Source organism: Pleurodeles waltl, chromosome 7, assembly GCF_031143425.1.
Source record: "Pleurodeles waltl isolate 20211129_DDA chromosome 7, aPleWal1.hap1.20221129, whole genome shotgun sequence".
In the NCBI taxonomy this organism is placed as follows: domain Eukaryota; kingdom Metazoa; phylum Chordata; class Amphibia; order Caudata; family Salamandridae; genus Pleurodeles; species Pleurodeles waltl.
Window position 1 is genome coordinate 265,115,853 of NC_090446.1, and position 17,609 is coordinate 265,133,461.

General features: G+C 43.1%; 1 protein-coding gene across 1 annotated transcript; it reads left to right on the forward strand.

The window, feature by feature from the left end:
- The first annotated feature begins 5,163 nt into the window (after positions 1 to 5,163).
- SALL4 (spalt like transcription factor 4) lies at positions 5,164 to 17,584 on the forward strand. The gene is made up of 3 exons (XM_069243630.1): positions 5,164 to 5,585; positions 12,715 to 15,348; positions 17,426 to 17,584. Exons 1-3 carry the CDS (start codon positions 5,411 to 5,413, stop codon positions 17,452 to 17,454), a joined length of 2,838 nt encoding a protein of 945 aa, XP_069099731.1. The 5' UTR covers positions 5,164 to 5,410; the 3' UTR covers positions 17,455 to 17,584.
- Positions 17,585 to 17,609: the final 25 nt, after the last annotated feature.

Here is a 17,609-nt window from a genome sequence, read left to right on the forward strand (position 1 = left end):
AGAATGAGAAACTACAGGATAGGCACATTTAGTACCACATCTGTGGTAGTGGAACCTTTTTGCAGTCTTCTTAATGACAAATAGGACCCTTCTGAATTATTGCACACTTTTGCTTCTGATTGTAATAATTCATGTTGTTACCAAATGCTGATATAAATGTTGCCTAGATAAGCAGGGAAATAAATAAGAATACTAAAGCTGCACTTCCTTATATATACCTTGCATAGTTGTTGATAGTTGGTATTCTGGATATATTATTGCAGGTCAACAAAAATGTACTCTGTATTTTGACATACAACCTGGTAAGCTGTCTGATGCACAACTGCAACAGAGGACTTGGCACCTCAAACGCCCTTGCCATATCGAGCAGATCATATTTATAGTTTGTCTCCCAGAATCTTGTGTTTTTCAACTGAAGCAGCTTTGCCTCCATAGTGGCAGTCACCTCATGTGAGATTACAATAAATGGAGTTCTGCTGACCTCTCACCAAATATGGTAAGTCTGAAGAAAGACCCCAAAAGTAGGGTCTTTCGTCAGAAAAGATGACTAATGTCCCCCACATGGTGGGAGAGTTCTCCCAGTGCATATGGGACAATTGCACACTTTTGCTGTTGTAGATTGCCATGATTCACATAGCAGACTTAAAGGGAACAGCAAACTAGAATGGAATAGCAGTAGATGAGCTGCCTTAAAATGGGGCTGTCTATTCGATGCTATTTCACTAGCGTCACTTCCATGCAATGTTTTTCCTGCAGGAGGAGCAGTCAGTGGAACGTAGGTGGGTGAAGGGCTTTGATCTCACCTAGTCTTTCTTCTCAGTTTTCTAGCCTTTTATAGCTTGTAAGAAGCCCATTGTTTGTAGTGAGGGCTTACATCTACTATCGGAGTTTGTGGCTCTGAGTATGGCCTCTTTGTTCCCCTAAAGCCACCATGACAGTGTATGTGCGATGGACAAATTTATTGTCAAAGACTTATTGGGCATCATATTAGTATATTGAATTTTGTCCATTTGCCCATGGAGGAAATCAAGCTGCTAATGCCCTCAGAGTGAACTATTTGCTTTTCCTGTGATTCCGTGAGTTGTGATGGTGTCCGTAGTTTGGTGTGAGGTAGGCATTTTGGTCAGCACCACTTTACTCTGTCACTGATTGCTCACTGACTGGTCTGCTTCCAAACAGCTCTTTGTAGTACATTTAGTAGCATTACAGTTGTACTGCTCACACACAGCAAAATGCTAATTGGAAACCTATTGATGGCACCCTCCACTTTTCCTATGGATTCTATGCAGAGGTCTCTGCCATGTGTTCAGAGGTCAATGCACACCTATGTATACATTTTATTGGGTAAATGTGGAAGTAAACTAGGGGAGTGGCACGAAATTGGGGAATACCTAATACTAAATTTGAGGTTATTGGGTAAAGAAGGATTTATGGGTGAGGTAAGGAGTGACTTAGGGAGGGACATGCAAATACAAACACTCTCCCGCAAAACAGTAAACCCATTGATATTCCCAAACTGCATTTCTAAACTTGTTAGCATCAAAAAGAGTGCTAAGCAGCAGTAAATGTACTCTAGCTCAACTTTGGAGTAAATCCAGCATCACACATGAACACTCACAGATAATGCAACACACTACAATAGAAGACAATGGAAGCAAGGACATAAGATAACACCCTATTGGAATTGATGTTAAAAAATAAAATGATTATGAATCTAAAACAACATATATATTTTTTCATTTGTTAAAAGTGATAATTAATTTTAAATTATATTTAATTAAATAAATTAATATTTAACTCTTTAAGAAATAAATAAACATTTCAATTTTACAGTAAAATATGTGCTATATGTTTAATATTGTTTCAAATATTTCATTGTATTATTTTATCTCCAATATTTTACCAATAGGGAGATCTCCGTCCTGATGCATGCTACCTCAGCCTACATGTGAAAGGTAAGCAGTAGTGAGTTTATGCTAGTGAATCTTGGTGGAGGGAGCTCCACCAGGGAGTGCAGACATGTAAGTCTGCACCTAAGAGTAACTTGACACTCTCAAAGCTGACTAGCCATATAATAACAAAGTTATGCCTAGATGTAGTAGTAGATTTGTGCATGAGTAAATATATATATGTAAATTTACCTTTTTGAATAGCCCTCTTAGAGTATGTTAGGAACCCGGTAATGTTTTTGTGTTCCAGATCAGAGAGGACCTGGCTTGGCATATGGCTGAGTCAATCTCATGTAGCATGTTGAGCATAAGAATGATGGTTTGAAATGCTGTCCTGTGCGTTTGCTAATGCATAGACTTGTTGCAAGCATCCCCCCCATCAACTTTTGTTTGTTTGATGGAATCCCCTAAGTGGCCATGGGTATGCCCAGATGTGGGTCCTTTGCTCACTAATGCACTGGAGCCAAGCTACACCTAACTAAAGAGCCCCAGTCAGGGCAAAACTGGCATTGGCTTGCTTGTGTTCCAGTTCAAAGAGGATATGGGTTGGCAGTTTGGATTGAACTGTTCTCAATGGAGCAGGGCCAAGACTGATTTGCATATGTCTGAGTCACATTTGAGGTGGTATGGTGGGCATAAGAACGAATGGTTGAATGCTTCCCTCCCCCACCCCCCACCCCAAGATTGGCAGCAGTTAGACTGGTTCCAAGCACCGTCCCATCTCCTTTTCTGTGTTTGGTGTTGTCACTAAGACCAGTGCAGCCCACTACCACATCTTCCCTGTTTGTGCATTGCGAGGCGCGCACTCTTCACCCCTCAACTTCCTACCTCCACTACACTTCCATGGTTTACATAAAGCAAGGGCCACTCAGTTTTTATGACCTAGCGTTACTGAGTACTGTACAGCGTTTATTAAAGAGATGCGATTGTGTGCTAGAAAAAGACAAATACAGAGGTCTGGTGCACTGTCCCTTAAGTTATTTGGGAATAAATGCCATATGACCTCATCTAAGAGCCCACCACCTCAACTGATGTAAATACTCAGGGGAATGACATGATTTGGGGATGCAAGGGCAGAGTGGCAGAGTTATGTTTCCTAGGAATTTACCAAATTCCCTAGAAGAACAATCTTGCCATTTATTAGATGGCGTGGTAGGCATAGAATTACTTAACATTCTCGACTACTCTTCCCTCTTTCACATGTATCTTGACGTCGAAGGTTCCAGAAGTGTAATTTGGGATAGCCTCAGCGATTCTGCACATTTGATGCCATTTCCTGTAGATTCTCAAAGGGCAGAGGTCAAGTGACGTAATTTCCCTTGTTTGCATCCGTTCAAAACACGAAGCTCATATGGTTTTGTCACAGGATGTTAGAAAGTATTTCTCCTTGTGCTTGTTGTTACCTCTTTCCTTTTACACATCTAACACTATAACTACGGACAGTTTTGGTGATATTATATGTATATTCCTCTCCTAAGTGCGCTTTCCCGGTATTGTTTTTTATAATTGCAGACGCTCTGCGTTCATCACTTCCAAGGGTCTTATCGGTATTATCACCTTCTTGTAAAACACTTGTGCTTTTCCAGACATTTGAGGCCTCATTTTTTTTTAAATCATTATTCTTTCCTGCGTTTTTCCGTCATTGGAAATGTTGTCCCCTTTACCTCATGTTACTCTAATTTCCTACTGGGGCTTTCATTGACGTGGAATTTTTTTTGTTTTATTATTTTATGACACTTCTTCTATTGTTCGTTCAGTAAATGACTGCTGTAATTTTTTTTTTCTCCATATGCTTTCATCTAGTGTAGTCAAGCCCCTTCACATTTGCTGTTGTCTGAAAGAAACCGGCTGCCGCCGGTACCAACTCACTGTACACACAGCGCATTTCACTTCCCCAGGCTCCGGACCTACCGCCTTTCAGCGCTTTTTACCAAATTGTGCGAGATTTTGCACAATTGTTCTAACAAAGTCTGTGCCCCTCCCCTCCAGTCCGTGTGTGAAAGGCGTGTCCCTGAACAACTGTATGTTCTGAAATGCTTCCCCAGTTCGACTTTACTGAGAACGACGCATAGACTACTGCGAAATCCTGATGGTTTGTGCTTTATAGCGCCACTCGAATCCGCATCATTTTAGTGGTACGTGTTTGCCGCTTCAATGAATTCTCATCGATAAACCACGCCTTTGCTGCAAACAAAAAATATACATTATCCGTTATATTTCGTTGAGAGTGCACGTGCTCCCTTGTTGATGGAGGCGTGGCGTCAGCAGAGATGCAAACGTGTAATACTTAGTTAATCTGCTTTAAGGATTCAGCGGTTAAAAAGTTCAGCTGCCTCGGTTCTCGGCACCTTGTTTACAATCGGGTTGTAATTGTAGCGCTCTGGCGGTGGGGGAGGGGAGGATGTCCCCCCTCCCGTTCAGTGCTGCACTGTAATAAATAACAGAGTGAATAGATGGCCATGGTAGAGCTCCAGGCTGAGTGAGCCCAGAACCCGTTTCCTAGGAGCCAACAGGTAAGTTTATGCAAAGCTATTTTGATATTAAACTTACACTGCAGTGCTTTCCCCCGAAACAGGCTAAGATACGGTGTATTTAAGTATAGTTTTGGGCATATAATGATATTATTATCTGGGAGCAACAGGCGCCATACGTCCTGATGGATGGCGATATCTGAATGGGCAGCAGGATACAATAAGTGTGAATTTTATTCTTGTATTTCAGCTCTAGTTGCTCGATTACGAAATTGAATATCTCGCACGTAAACCGTGTTGTCAGTTTTAGTCTCTGTGATATCAAATGAATATTAAAATATTGTCTACATCGTGTTGCTTTATTAATTAACTGGTAAGATTGTTTACTTTACATACATAAATGTTTTAGATTGGAACGCCGACCGAAAAAGAACCGTGTGACAATGTGAAGAATTTTAATATAAAGGAGCTGAAGTTGGTTTAAACATGTAAACAGTAAACTGTATAATACCGAAATGCAGTTAAACATGTGGTACTTACATTAACCTGTGCTTTAATGCTTTACAGGATTGGAAATTGTTAATACAGTTCAATAAGTTGTTTCTCATCTATGACCCGTAAAGCCAATCAAGCATAAAATCCAATCAATAAATTGATTGCAAGGGGTGGTTGGCTGGGGAGGGGGAGGCGGGATGTAATCCCCCCTTAAGAAAGCAGAGTTTTTCCTGCTGGGGTGACTCCGTGTGATTTCCGCCCACCGCGCTGTCCGCGCGCCCTGGTTCTAGTACAGACCGGGGGCGCTCGCAGTTCACACGCCGCTGGGTCCACTTTCATCCCAGAAACAACTACAGTCCCCAGCACTCCCTGCGGCGAATCCATGAATGGCACCTCTTTTGAATAATCAAGGGAAGCTCCTGGAGCCAGGCCAATCAGCTGTCAGGGAGCCGTGATAAATCGCAATGCATTATTGATAATCATAATTAGTCTGACATGCGCGGTCCCGGTGAAAGGGGCGACTTCCCAACTCGTGGAATCTGCGGCTGTGAGCCGGGGCAGTGCTGCTGCTGGGGGGCAGCTCCCGATGTGGCTGGAAGCATCATGTCCAGGCGCAAGCAGGCCAAGCCGCAGCACCTGCACTCCGAGGCACCGGAGCCAGCCGCTAAGGGTGAGTACGGGCGCCGCAGCTAGGTGCTGCTGATGAATTCAGGTGGCATGGAGTTACTTTTTACAGTTAATTGAGTTTGGAGAGTTTCCAGGATCATGACCTCCCAACTAACCCGTGCACTATGTCGTATTTTACGATTATTTTTAGTGTAAATGCGTACTTTTATTGATCATGACCGGTAAAAAAAAAAATGAGTGATAAGAAACAAGCCTGAATGGCTGTATGTTATTTATAAGGGAATTCAAAGTGACCGCATTTTTTTCAGTATTGTAATTTCTTTTGATGAAGGGGTTTGGTGAGTTTCTTGTTCTGATCAGGGCACATTGGCGTCTGTCACGGTGCCCAGGCGCTGACTTCTGACCTCGGGGTCCGTGTGGACACGGCGCTTCTGGTGGCACGCTCGGGACTGTTAGCTTATTTTGTAAACTTCGCAGCTGATGAGCTAAAGCGTTCTCATAGCAAGCACCTTCATCTCCCCTAGTTTGTAATTTGTCGTAGTTGGGATATACTAGATTCCCACCCCTCCGTTTGCCAGTTTCCCTTCTCAGGTTCTCGGCGCCCACAGACCACCATCGCCCTAGGACCTCCGTTTCCCTGACCTCCAGCCATCTTTGATTTCCGACTTCCTAAAATAGCCCCGGTGAGCGGATAGCCTCCGGATCGAGATTCCTCGGGGGTCCTGGGACATTGCCAGTGGATGACATCCGTCAGAGTTCGTACCATCCTGGGGGCGCGTGTGGAAGGTGTTAATTCTTACTAATTGCGATCCTTTTCTTTTGGTTTTTAATTTAATTCTGGCTGTTGTCATAGTTTTATAATAACTGCGTAGTTTTATTGTAATGCACACGTACCTTTTCGACGCTGGACTTTGAGAACTCTGCACATAGTTTCTATAATTCGGCCCTATGTTCAAACTACTTATTGAATCTAACCTTGCATATATGCTGTACTGTTAACTGCATCTGTGTGTGCCTTTAGTAAATCGTATGGGAGCAGTATAACTGGATTTATGTAGCGCCAACAAATCCAACTCGAGGCACCAGAGATAAATATTAACATCTAGTAGGCGCAGTTTCGTGGAAGGATTTTCATAAGTAGTCTGATAATTGTTAATTGGATATGTCGTACTGCATCCGCTAGTTTGTGTATTAAGCACACTTACAGTGCTGGACCGTACAAGCACCATTTGCACGTGTGCGATAAGTGTTTGTAATGCCATTGTTTTAAGAGTTAAACTGAGCACATACTAGTTGGATCTGGGAGAGGTGGTCAGTCCGAGCTTTGTGATTTGTTGGTTCAGGCTAGGACCGGTTTCGTGGCCGGAGATTGGGAAAATATGGCAAAACATAAGGGTAGGCAGGGATTACAGGAGGCGGGGAAGGGGGGGGGGGGGGGGAGGGTTAGGGGTGAGAGGGGGGAGGGTCACTGGAGTTCATTCAGCAAAGCGGAAATGTTTTTCGTATTATTCTCCGTTGGGATGATTGACCATTTTCGTCAGATTGTAATTTTACATAAAATGATAAGGAGTAGAGGCGAGTCACCGGAAATGCCATTATGCACGTTATGGCCCCACGATTAAAAATATGTTGTTGATTGTGCTTGTGTTCAATGAGTCACCTTGGGGAGGTTAATGGGTTTTGAACAGTAAATAGTAAACCGCTGTTGGAGATTCACCTCTTGTAGCCGAAGACGACTGGTTAACTATATCATGTACAGGACCTCCACAGGCGAATTGCTGCATATCTACTCCACCACGAACTCATGCATGCACGACCTTATTCAACATACCAAATGAGCGGTACCGGGATTCGTTTATTAAAGCAACGTAATATTTAATGGGGCATTGTGAGTACCACTCGTTCTCGAAAATCTTATTGTCCTGCTTTTTTGTACAAAAAAAAAATTAATACATTTTATTATTTTACTTTAGTACTAGTTGATTCCCTTCCTTTTTTTGCGTTTGGAACGTTTTTTCGCTCATTGCTGTATCTAATGGATTCGTTCGTGGGCAAAGTATTGCGCACTGGCGCCACCTGGTGGCTAGTGTTTTTACAAATCCGTATTGTTTCCTTGTGTGACCTTTGCTGGTCAACTGGTTTGTAAATTAGTAAGTGGCTCCTCTGACGGAAACTGAATCTGCTTTATGTGCAAGCACTATTTCCGAGTAAGCTGAATAAAAACACGTTTTCAAATTTTAGCCATACGCAGAGTTTCCACGCTACTGCTAATCGTGGAAGGTGCAACATCAGCGATGGTCGTAGGTACTTAGTTTTGTGTGTGCGGGTCTTACGTTTCCCGATGTTGCAGGCACTTTACCAGCACAGTTGTGTGAGACCCTGTTTTTGCCTGTGTTTGTTTTGTTTAAAGAGCGAGAGAAATGGATTGAATTAAAATAGCAGCTGTGACTTGTGAGTGTCGGTTGCATATATAAGCGCGGGGTTCTTGTTATGATCGTCGGGGCTATTTTAATTCTACTAGCAGGTCACATTACAACCATGCACAACTGTTGTAGCACTGTTAAAATATTGTTAAAGGTCTTCGATCGGGTGACTTCTTGAATAGATCACGACTGATGTTTTTAGTGGTAGGAGCTTGTGCATTAGAGTGCGAATCGCAGCCTACGCCACGTAGTTTCAACTAGTCCATATGTCGATAAAAAGCGCTGTTGCATTAGTCAATAACGAAGGATTTGTACCCCTACAAAATGTAACTTTAAAGGTAGCCCCGTTAACTTTACAGCTGCTGTCTTAGTTTCCTAAGTCCATGTATTACTTGCTGCACCAGACCAGGATTTTTCTTGGCATTCTGGGATTCGTAGTCCCGGGATACTGCCAGCTACTACACATCGAGGCCAAATTCGGCCTTCTGACTTGAGCAGCTGTAAACCAGCACCCTTTGTGTTGCAAAATCTCGGCGTCACCTGCATATTGGGCAAATGGGGTGTGGGGTTGCACTTCATTTACGATCGCTGGCAGCAGGCTGAAAGACGGCTACATACATCCTGTCCGAAGACATGTTGTACTCCCTCTCATATTTAAGAGTAGCAGGATCTCGGTACCTGCCCAATTGAGGCACTGACAGTCTAAGTCTGCCTAAGAGTGGGACCTGATCAGAAAGACGGAAGCTACGGGGTGGAGACCAGGTGGAGAGTCAATGGAAAAAGCATCTCTGCTGCAGAGTGGCCCTCGGAGGAGCAATCGTGTTATGTTGCCTCCGGCGATTTGGGCATGCGCTGTTGTCGGTACAGACGTGTGTGTGTGTGTGTGTGTGTAGGGGGGGGTGTTAATGGTTGCCTGTTTAGAATGCTCGAACACGTGTAACAGAATCCTTCTTGTACCACTCTGCTCTCCTGTTTCGCAGCAGCGTGCGATGTTTTGACAGGACTATTGCTGCCACCCACCCCCCTTTCTGCATGCTCTGGGTGGTAAGTTGCTGTCAGGCATTTCACAATTAAGGTCCTCACACAGTTGACCTTGGCAGCGGGTTGGGGTGTTTAGCCCCGTCCTAAACACCATATTAGTGTTGAGTGCGTTGTGGTTGGGGGGGGGGGGGGCGCTGAGTGCTGCCTGCTGCCAAAGGACGTCTGCAGGTGCTGCACGGCAGCGCACACTCTTAACTAGCCACATACTTGGCCCTAGTATCGCCAGTGCCCCTGTTCCACCGGGTATTGTGTTTTGGCAGGATCGTAATTTTGGGTCTAGACGTTTCGTCTGTAAGCACCTTTATTGATTTTAGGTCGCGTATTTCGTCACAGATGTGTATAATTAGGCGCGCTTGTCGCCATTTACAGTGGCTAGATAATAGTTCTGTACATTTGTGCACAGTGGGCACAAGCGAATTGGGTGGTTTTGAGTGCCTTGGGCATTGTTTGCATGTGCTGTGGTAAGCCCCACCCACTTTTTTTTTCTAGAGCATTATTACACCCATGGGATTGTATCCGGGCTAGTGTTGTACTTGCCTAACTTTTGAAATGGTTTTCTTGGAGAAGCAGTTTCATCTTTCAACCCTGATGTCACCCCAATTTTAAAAGTCCTTTAATGGCTTGGCTAGGGACTGGCAACCGCAACTGTGTGCGCAGTTCTACAGCCTCTCCACGTTTCTTGACCCAGTACGAAGTCTCGTCAGAGAGGACCGGAGCATGATCCTTTGGCCAGGTGCCCGTGTTAAACTGCTTCTGTTTGGCAGCCGCCTCTGAACAGATGTTGCCTCGGTGTTCAGCACGAAGCCCAGCAGGTATCGCTGCCCTAATCTGAAAAGATTTGACACGGTGTTTAGCAACTTTGTTTCTTGAAACTATTTAAAAACTGTAGCGAAAGGTTAATCCGGCAAGGGATTTTTAAACTCGTTCGACGGAGTGTGGGAGGGGGGGGGGGGGTAATTTATTTCCTTGATAAATACATACAATCCCTCCTTTTTTTTTTTTTTTTTTTTTTTTTTTTTTTTTTTTTTTTCAATTCTTTCTGATTTCTGCCCTCAACTTTTCACTGGTTATTTTAGAACGGTTAGGAAATTTTAGAGTGAAAGAAAATACTGAGTTTGTATACTGACTGGTATACGTTGACTTGATGCTTTAGTGGAAGGATCACATACTAAATCTGTCACCGTTTTGTGCTTGGATTCAGCTATATTTAAACAAATGACTCACTGGAAGTATTTAGATTTGCTTTTGTCATAGCTTATAACATACCACGGTTGTAGAAACAAAAGTGAGAAAAAATTGCTAAAAACTCTTTCTGGTTAGTACCTTTTTAACGTAAAAAATTAATCGAGCTAACTTAAGTGAAGTTGTTGGGATGGTGTTTGTCTCCTTCTCCTTAAGAATTTGCCTGTAGTGCTTGGTTAGCCAACTGTAAACACCAGTCTAATTTGCAATTTTATATAGTGGGTTAGGTTTTTTTTTTTTCTTTTTTTTTTTCCCTATTTGTTTATGAGTGCATTTGAAAGCCCTGCTGAGTTTTACTGCATTCTTTTGACTTATTGGATATCAGATGCTGGGAGATAACATTCCACAGACTCTTGAGTGGATAGATGAAGAAAACAGAAGGTTTTGGGTGACTATCAATCACTGAGAACATGAGCCTTTCCAATTGTTTACTTATTTTTAGCGCCCTCGCCCGCCCCCCCCCCCCCCCCCCCCCCCCCCGCTCCCACTTTTTTTTTTCACGCACCCTTTATTTCAACCGTGGCCGTTTTTCGATAGAAATTTGTGTTTTTGTGTTGAGAAGATAGGCTTCTATTATGGGGGTCGCAATATTACGTGAAGCGAAAATACATACTCTTGGACAAGCGCGCATCCACAAGTGTGTGTGGTGTGTGTGTTTTTTTTTTTTTTTTTTTTTTTAAATATTTTGTGTACACTTAATGGGCGTACGGTACTCGTATGAAATGGTTGGCACTTGTAAGTTGAATGTTGGGGCACCTTTTTGTGCAACAGGCGATGGTGAAACACTAATCTTGCTCCCACAACGTGTAGGCTGTACCAATTTTCAGTTAAAGTGAGTTGGGCATTGGACTGTGTGTGGAGGGGAGGGTACCACAAACCTACTGAAACCTATCCTAAAGTTATTTGACCATAGACTGCTGCGTGTCCCCAAAACGTACCTCTGGGACACTTCCATTATTTGCTGATTATTTAATACCACTCGGGTAGTAGATTGTTCTTGGTGGATTGTTAACTAGTTGGTTCTGCATGTTTTAATATTCATGATGCGGCTGGTGGCTTTGGAACCCTGTCGTAAGGTGCTGGCTACTCGGTAGTGCCTGGCAGGTTCTCTTTCTGTTCATTGCAGTCCCGCCTACCCTCCCACATAAACAATCAATGTCACACTGGTCGTCTGCCACTGCTGTGCTGCATCTCGATACAATGCAACTGTTATAAACAAGTGCTGCGCACTGTCTCTGCCTTACTGTTCCCCCCCCCCCCCCTAATGCATTTTCGGTCATGGAAAATGGACATACTCCACATACTGTCAAGAGCGGGGGGGGCTCACTTTTTTTTTTTTTCTCTCACAACGCCTTACGTCAAAGGTAACCAAGAATCTCTTTATTACTCTCTGCTCTGAACATTTTATGGTGACATTTATCCCATAAATGCAGTACACAAGTAACGGAATGCAGTGCTTAAAATACTAAAGGCATGGTGGGTTAATGGATGGTGAGCTAAACCGCAAAATATGCTTTTCATCGAACCACTAGGAAAAATGTGGGTTAGTAACAGCAAAACGCCCATTTTACGTCACTCAGAAGACGTCAACCAATTGTTTGCCGCATATTTTGAGACTTTTTATTTGTGTTTACCAGGGATGCATCTGTGACTATAACATGGATCTTGTGAGTGAACAATCGGAGCATGTTACGTTTTTCGTTTCATTTTATCAGTCTGCTCACATGCCAATTAGGCAGCTCAAACCACGCACCACAATAAAATCAAAAGGTTATCATTTCTAATACATCCAGTCCACAAAAAACACTATTTTTCACATACCACTAGGTCCCTCCTAAAAATATAGGCCGGGGCAATAATCCATGAGCATGCCCAGCAACAGATGTTTGAGATGAGTACAAATACAAAAATACCCATAAAACCTGTTAAAATGAATACCTTACCTCGTTTCAACTTTAAATTTAAAAGGAGCCAACTATTGCAGCCAACGCTACCCAACTCCAAACTTTTTAAACCACACAAACCCTATACTGGGCAATGATAGTAGCCACGAAAAAGGGGATTTGACAAGACAGATGCTATGTTTAAAAAAAAAAAAAAAAAAAAAAAAAAGTGGCTACACCCCCTGAGCAACAGCATTGTGCATACAGAGCAAGTCACATTTTTTGGGGTGGGATAGTGGGGTGGGGCAGTGTCTGTTCCATGCAGTCTCGAAGAGGCTCATAAAACGATATGAATGGCTGACCGCACCATGTGGGTCCCAGTGAAGCTGTCTAATTATGTAGTGGAAGCCGCAAAGGCTTGTTGGCAGTGGGTACCGGTGGGAGGTTCAAAGTGTATAGTGTTCTGGATTAGCAATTCAATTAGTAATTTAAGTAAGACTTTCGCAAAATGGAAAGTCAGCTCATGCTTTGAAGTCTCAATTTTGGTGTACTTTATCTGATATTTCCATTTTGTTTCTTTCAGGTGAACCAGATGAGAGCAGCGATTGCACAATGAGCTCCAAGAGGTGCAGAATGGAAGAGAATCTTGTCTGTGAGAAGTGTTCTGCTGAGTTCTTTGATCTATCCCAGTTCATTCAGCATAAGAAAAGTTGCACCAGGACCACGCCTGTGCTGATCACCAATGGCCGTGAAGGAACGCTGTGCACTGAGGACCTACCAGAATCCTCTCCTAGTCATTTGCATAATGGTATGAACAGTCCAAGTGCAAGTGATGTCCAGCCTGAGCGCTACAATGGGGCTGTGACGAATGTGAAAGAAGAATCTTCCCCCACTCCAATTACATCTGAAGGGGGCCTGTATCGGAATGCGTCGCCAACATTCCACCCATCTTCACCTGCTCTCGGCCACTTACCGAAGCCAAAAGTGCCGAATACTAATGTTACTTTGCAGACTATACAAGGCACAAAGGTGGCGGTGAATCAGCATACAGCAGATGCAATCACAACCACCGCAGTGAGTCTTAATGCAATTCCTCTGATCCTTGAACAACTTGTGTGCCTGCAACAGCAGCAACTTCAACAGATTCAGCTGACGGAGCAAATTCGCATCCAAATAGCAATGATGGCCCCTCATGCCTTACACCCATCTGTTGCAGCGGCTTCTGACCCACTGAAAGCATTGGGTGCTCACCTGTCTCAGCAGCTGTCTGCAGCAGTTGCTCTTATTGGACAGAAAGCTGGTAACCAAAGTCTATCACTGGAAGCCTTAAGACAGTTAAAAGTGCCAGTTACAAACACTAGTGTGCCACCCCTTGGTACGCGGCCTGCTGGACTTCCTTCATCATTGTTCAAGCAAGAGTCCACCAGGACTATACAAAATAGTGTTGCAAGATTTCCAAACTCTTCGCTACCTCAGTCACCAAACTCTGTCCTGTCTCAAAATCCACTTTCTTCGATTCCCTCCACTATAGACTCTTCACGAAAAGGCAAGCCTCCAAACATAAGTGTGTCTGACCTGAAACCTAACACAGATGAATCCTTTTTTAAACATAAATGCAAGTTTTGTGGTAAGGTTTTTGGCAATGATAGTGCTTTACAAATACACCTTCGTTCTCATACTGGTGAAAGACCTTTCAAGTGTAATATTTGTGGCAATCGTTTTACAACTAAAGGCAACCTTAAAGTTCATTTTCAGCGCCACAGAGACAAATATCCCTATATTAGAATGAATCCGTACCCAGTACCTGAGCATCTTGATAGTGTTCCCACCCCCAATGGCATACCTTATGGAATGTCTGTGCCCATGGATGAGTCCAATGTAATTGCAGATATTAAACCTATGTTGCCTCTTCCCATTGGTTTAAATCTTTCCCAGAATGCTCCACTCATAGCAGGTATGAAGGATTCTTTGGCGGCTTCACAATCGAACAATGTGGTGTCTAGATCATCTTCTGGAAGTGAAGGTGTGTCATCTGGTGCAGCCAGCAGTCGTTCTTCAACTGAGCAGCAGAACTTTAATCCACCCCAAGCTAATGGTCTTTTCAGTGGATTTAATGCAAACGATCAAGCATCTGAGACATCAAAGCTGCAGAAGCTTGTTGAAAACATTGACAGATCCACAAGAGATCCTAATGAATGCTTGATATGCCACCGGGTGCTTAGTTGTCAAAGTTCTCTAAAAATGCATTATCGTATTCACACAGGAGAAAGGCCATTTAAGTGCAAACTATGTGGGCGGGCTTTTTCAACCAAAGGTAATCTCAAAACTCATTATGGTGTTCACCGTGCAAATACCCCTTTAAAAATGCAACATTCTTGCCCAATTTGCCAGAAAAAATTTACAAATGCAGTTGTTCTACAACAGCATATCCGCATGCACATGGGTGGACAAATTCCTAATACACCTCTCCCAGAAGGGGCAAGTGACAATACAGACTGTGATCATACCCTTTCCAGTGAGAAGATTGGAGACCTAAATAACAGTTTCACAGATGACCACATAGAAGAGCTTGATCTAGAGGATCCCAACTTTCCAGATGCTCAGAGTCGTGCTTCTAAGCCACAAAGTCCGAATAGTGATGCTCGCACAGAAACCCCTCCGGCAGTTTTGTCGAGTATCGCAGAGCTACAGCAACAAATAAACATTGTGAATACATCCTTAAACTTACTAAGACAAAACAGTGCCAAATCTAGTGGGATTGGATCACCAGATAGTGATGGTATAACAAATGATTCTTTATCATTTGAGGGAGATCATGAGTTTCAAAATGGCCAGAGTCCAACTGCATCTGACTCCGCATCGTTGCCTGTGCCTTCACCGCCCAGCAGCCAGCATGGAAGCATGACCTCCAGAACAGCTGTATTTAATGGCCACAAGTTTGAGGTTGGTGTTCCTGCACAATTAAGCTCTGACAGTCGCCCTCTGGGGAGCTCTCTGGACCTCCCTCTGGGGAACTCTCTGGACCGCGCACCAGATCACTCTGTGGATTTCCACATGGATTCTTCTATGGAAAACCACATGGATAACTCAATGGATGATTCCTTGGATAACTCCATGTGTCCAGATAACGAAGGCGCATTGGATCTTACATCTGCCAATGTCAGTAAGAGGGTTATAAAAGAAGAACCTGGATTGTATTTCTCCAATGGAGACTATGGTGAGTTCCCCATGAAATACCTAGTGGTTTGACATGTTATCTCTGTGTGTGTGTTTTTACTTGCAGTCTTTTTTTAATATGGTGATGAATGTACTCCTGATGTGTACTACCCTGTAGAGAGCCTTACCAATTGCAATGATCCACTTTTAAAAATAGTCCCTTTGTCAGACTGTTGTATCCATGAAGTGCTTAGTTAGCACTGTAAGCCCCCCCCCCCCCCCCCCCTTATTGACAAACGTCCTTTCTAAGTGCTATTATATCTCAGCACCTGAATTACATTCAAGAGTTTTCTGGATTTGTGCAGTGGCTCAACACTTAAAAGAAAGTACCACTTAAAAGAAAGTTAGTGTCCCTTCCTAAACAGCCAAGTCAGATTTGAAGCACGCATAGGTAGTGTGTCAAGTCTCAAACAACTCTTCTTTTTCTTGTCACTTGGTAATAGTGATGCATAATTGACTTGCAAGTTCAGAACCACTGGCTTTCTAGCAAAGTCCATCCACGTGTGTGTGTGTGTGTGGTGTGTGTTTTTTTTTTTTTTTTTTTCTTTATTTCTTCTTCTCTTTAAATACACCCTTGAACATGCTTTGAGGTTATTTACAGCATTTGAATGAGATGACTCGTATGGGTACTCCTGTAACTGAGATTTCTTGTTGCAGGGAGGAGCAGTGCTCCTGGCTCCTTTCTTCAAATGCCTCCCGCACTCATAAAATTGGAACCCGGGTCTGATCGTCCTTTTGGTGATCGTTCTAGCTTGAATAGCCAGCCAACAAATTCATCTCGCTTGTCACCGCTGCTGGTGCCCCCTCGTCGATCAGCTAAACAACACATCTGCAATACGTGTGGGAAGAATTTTTCATCTGCAAGTGCTCTCCAGATTCACGAAAGAACTCATACTGGAGAGAAGCCATTTGCCTGCACAATATGTGGGAGAGCTTTTACCACCAAAGGAAATCTAAAGGTAACGTTGCTTTTCACGCTTTCAGATTCCAAGGATTCTCCCCCCCCCCCCCCCCCCCCCGTCCTTTTTTTTTTTTTTTTTTTTTTTTTTTTTTTTTCTTTCCTCTTGACTGATTTATTACAGGCTGGTGTATGCATGGTGGCAAAGATGTGGATGGGTGGCGTTTTCATACTGCATGTGGTGCTTGTAAGAGTTCTGATGCAGCGGTTCTTAACCTTTGAAAGACCGGGGACTCCTACTGAATCATTACAGGAATTCAGGGATTTCACTCCCCCAGCTGATTCCATTATTGGACGACAGGTACCCGGTCTTAAACAAGTTAGATTCGAACATTCAAGCAATACAAAATTTATAGAGAAGAGTTCATCAAATATACAAACGATTAACTAATTCATTCACAAACCAATGTTAAAAAAAATAATATAATCTTAATTAATGAGCATGTGGGAACTTTTCTGAATTCATTTGAGTCCACCCATTGTCCCTAATATATTCTGGTTGTGTACATGCAGTACTGCTCTCATAAATCAATGTTGAGGATACGAGAATTTTTCTCTCAAATTTCGAAATTCCTTCAATTCATAGCACTTTGTAAAACTGAAAATTGAAGAAAGTTAGCTTAATTATTTGTGTGTATATATATATACTAATAAACATTGGTGGAACCCCCTCAGTAGGCGTCATCGACCTTCCCTGTTCTAAGGCATGTACACATTCACTGTGAAGAAGTCTGCCTGTGGAAATGCTGTGAAGAACTTTGAGGCTTAGATATGTGCCCTGGTAGGTGGATTAAAAAAGCCTACTGCGCTCCTCAGTCTCTTATGGATTAAGGGTTAGTGCAGGTGTAAATTCGTCTGTTGTAAGGTATTATGCTGTGATAATGATTGTATAATCATGACATAATGCCCTTATGTCTTTGCATACATCCAAATCTTCTTTCCAGATGCCTTTATTCTAGTTACATGGTTGATTTCATTGGAGAGATTTTGGTGGGTGGTGTCTATCTCGTGTGCTAAATGGAGAAATTTGGTAATGGTTGCCTCAGTCTGTATTTATTTCCTCTTCTGAAAAGGGAGTCAGGTTATGTTTAACTAATAGATTTTGTTTGTTCTCTTGAAGGTCCACGTTGGAACCCACATGTGGAATAATTCAGCTAGGCGTGGTCGAAGGCTTTCCATCGACAATGTTCCTGTTCTGGGGAGTGAAACCAGAGTGCCAGATATTTTTCCCAAGGACATAGCGCCTCCTTCCATGAGCATCGATCCAGCAGTGTGGAATCAGTATGCTGCAGTGTTGACCAGTG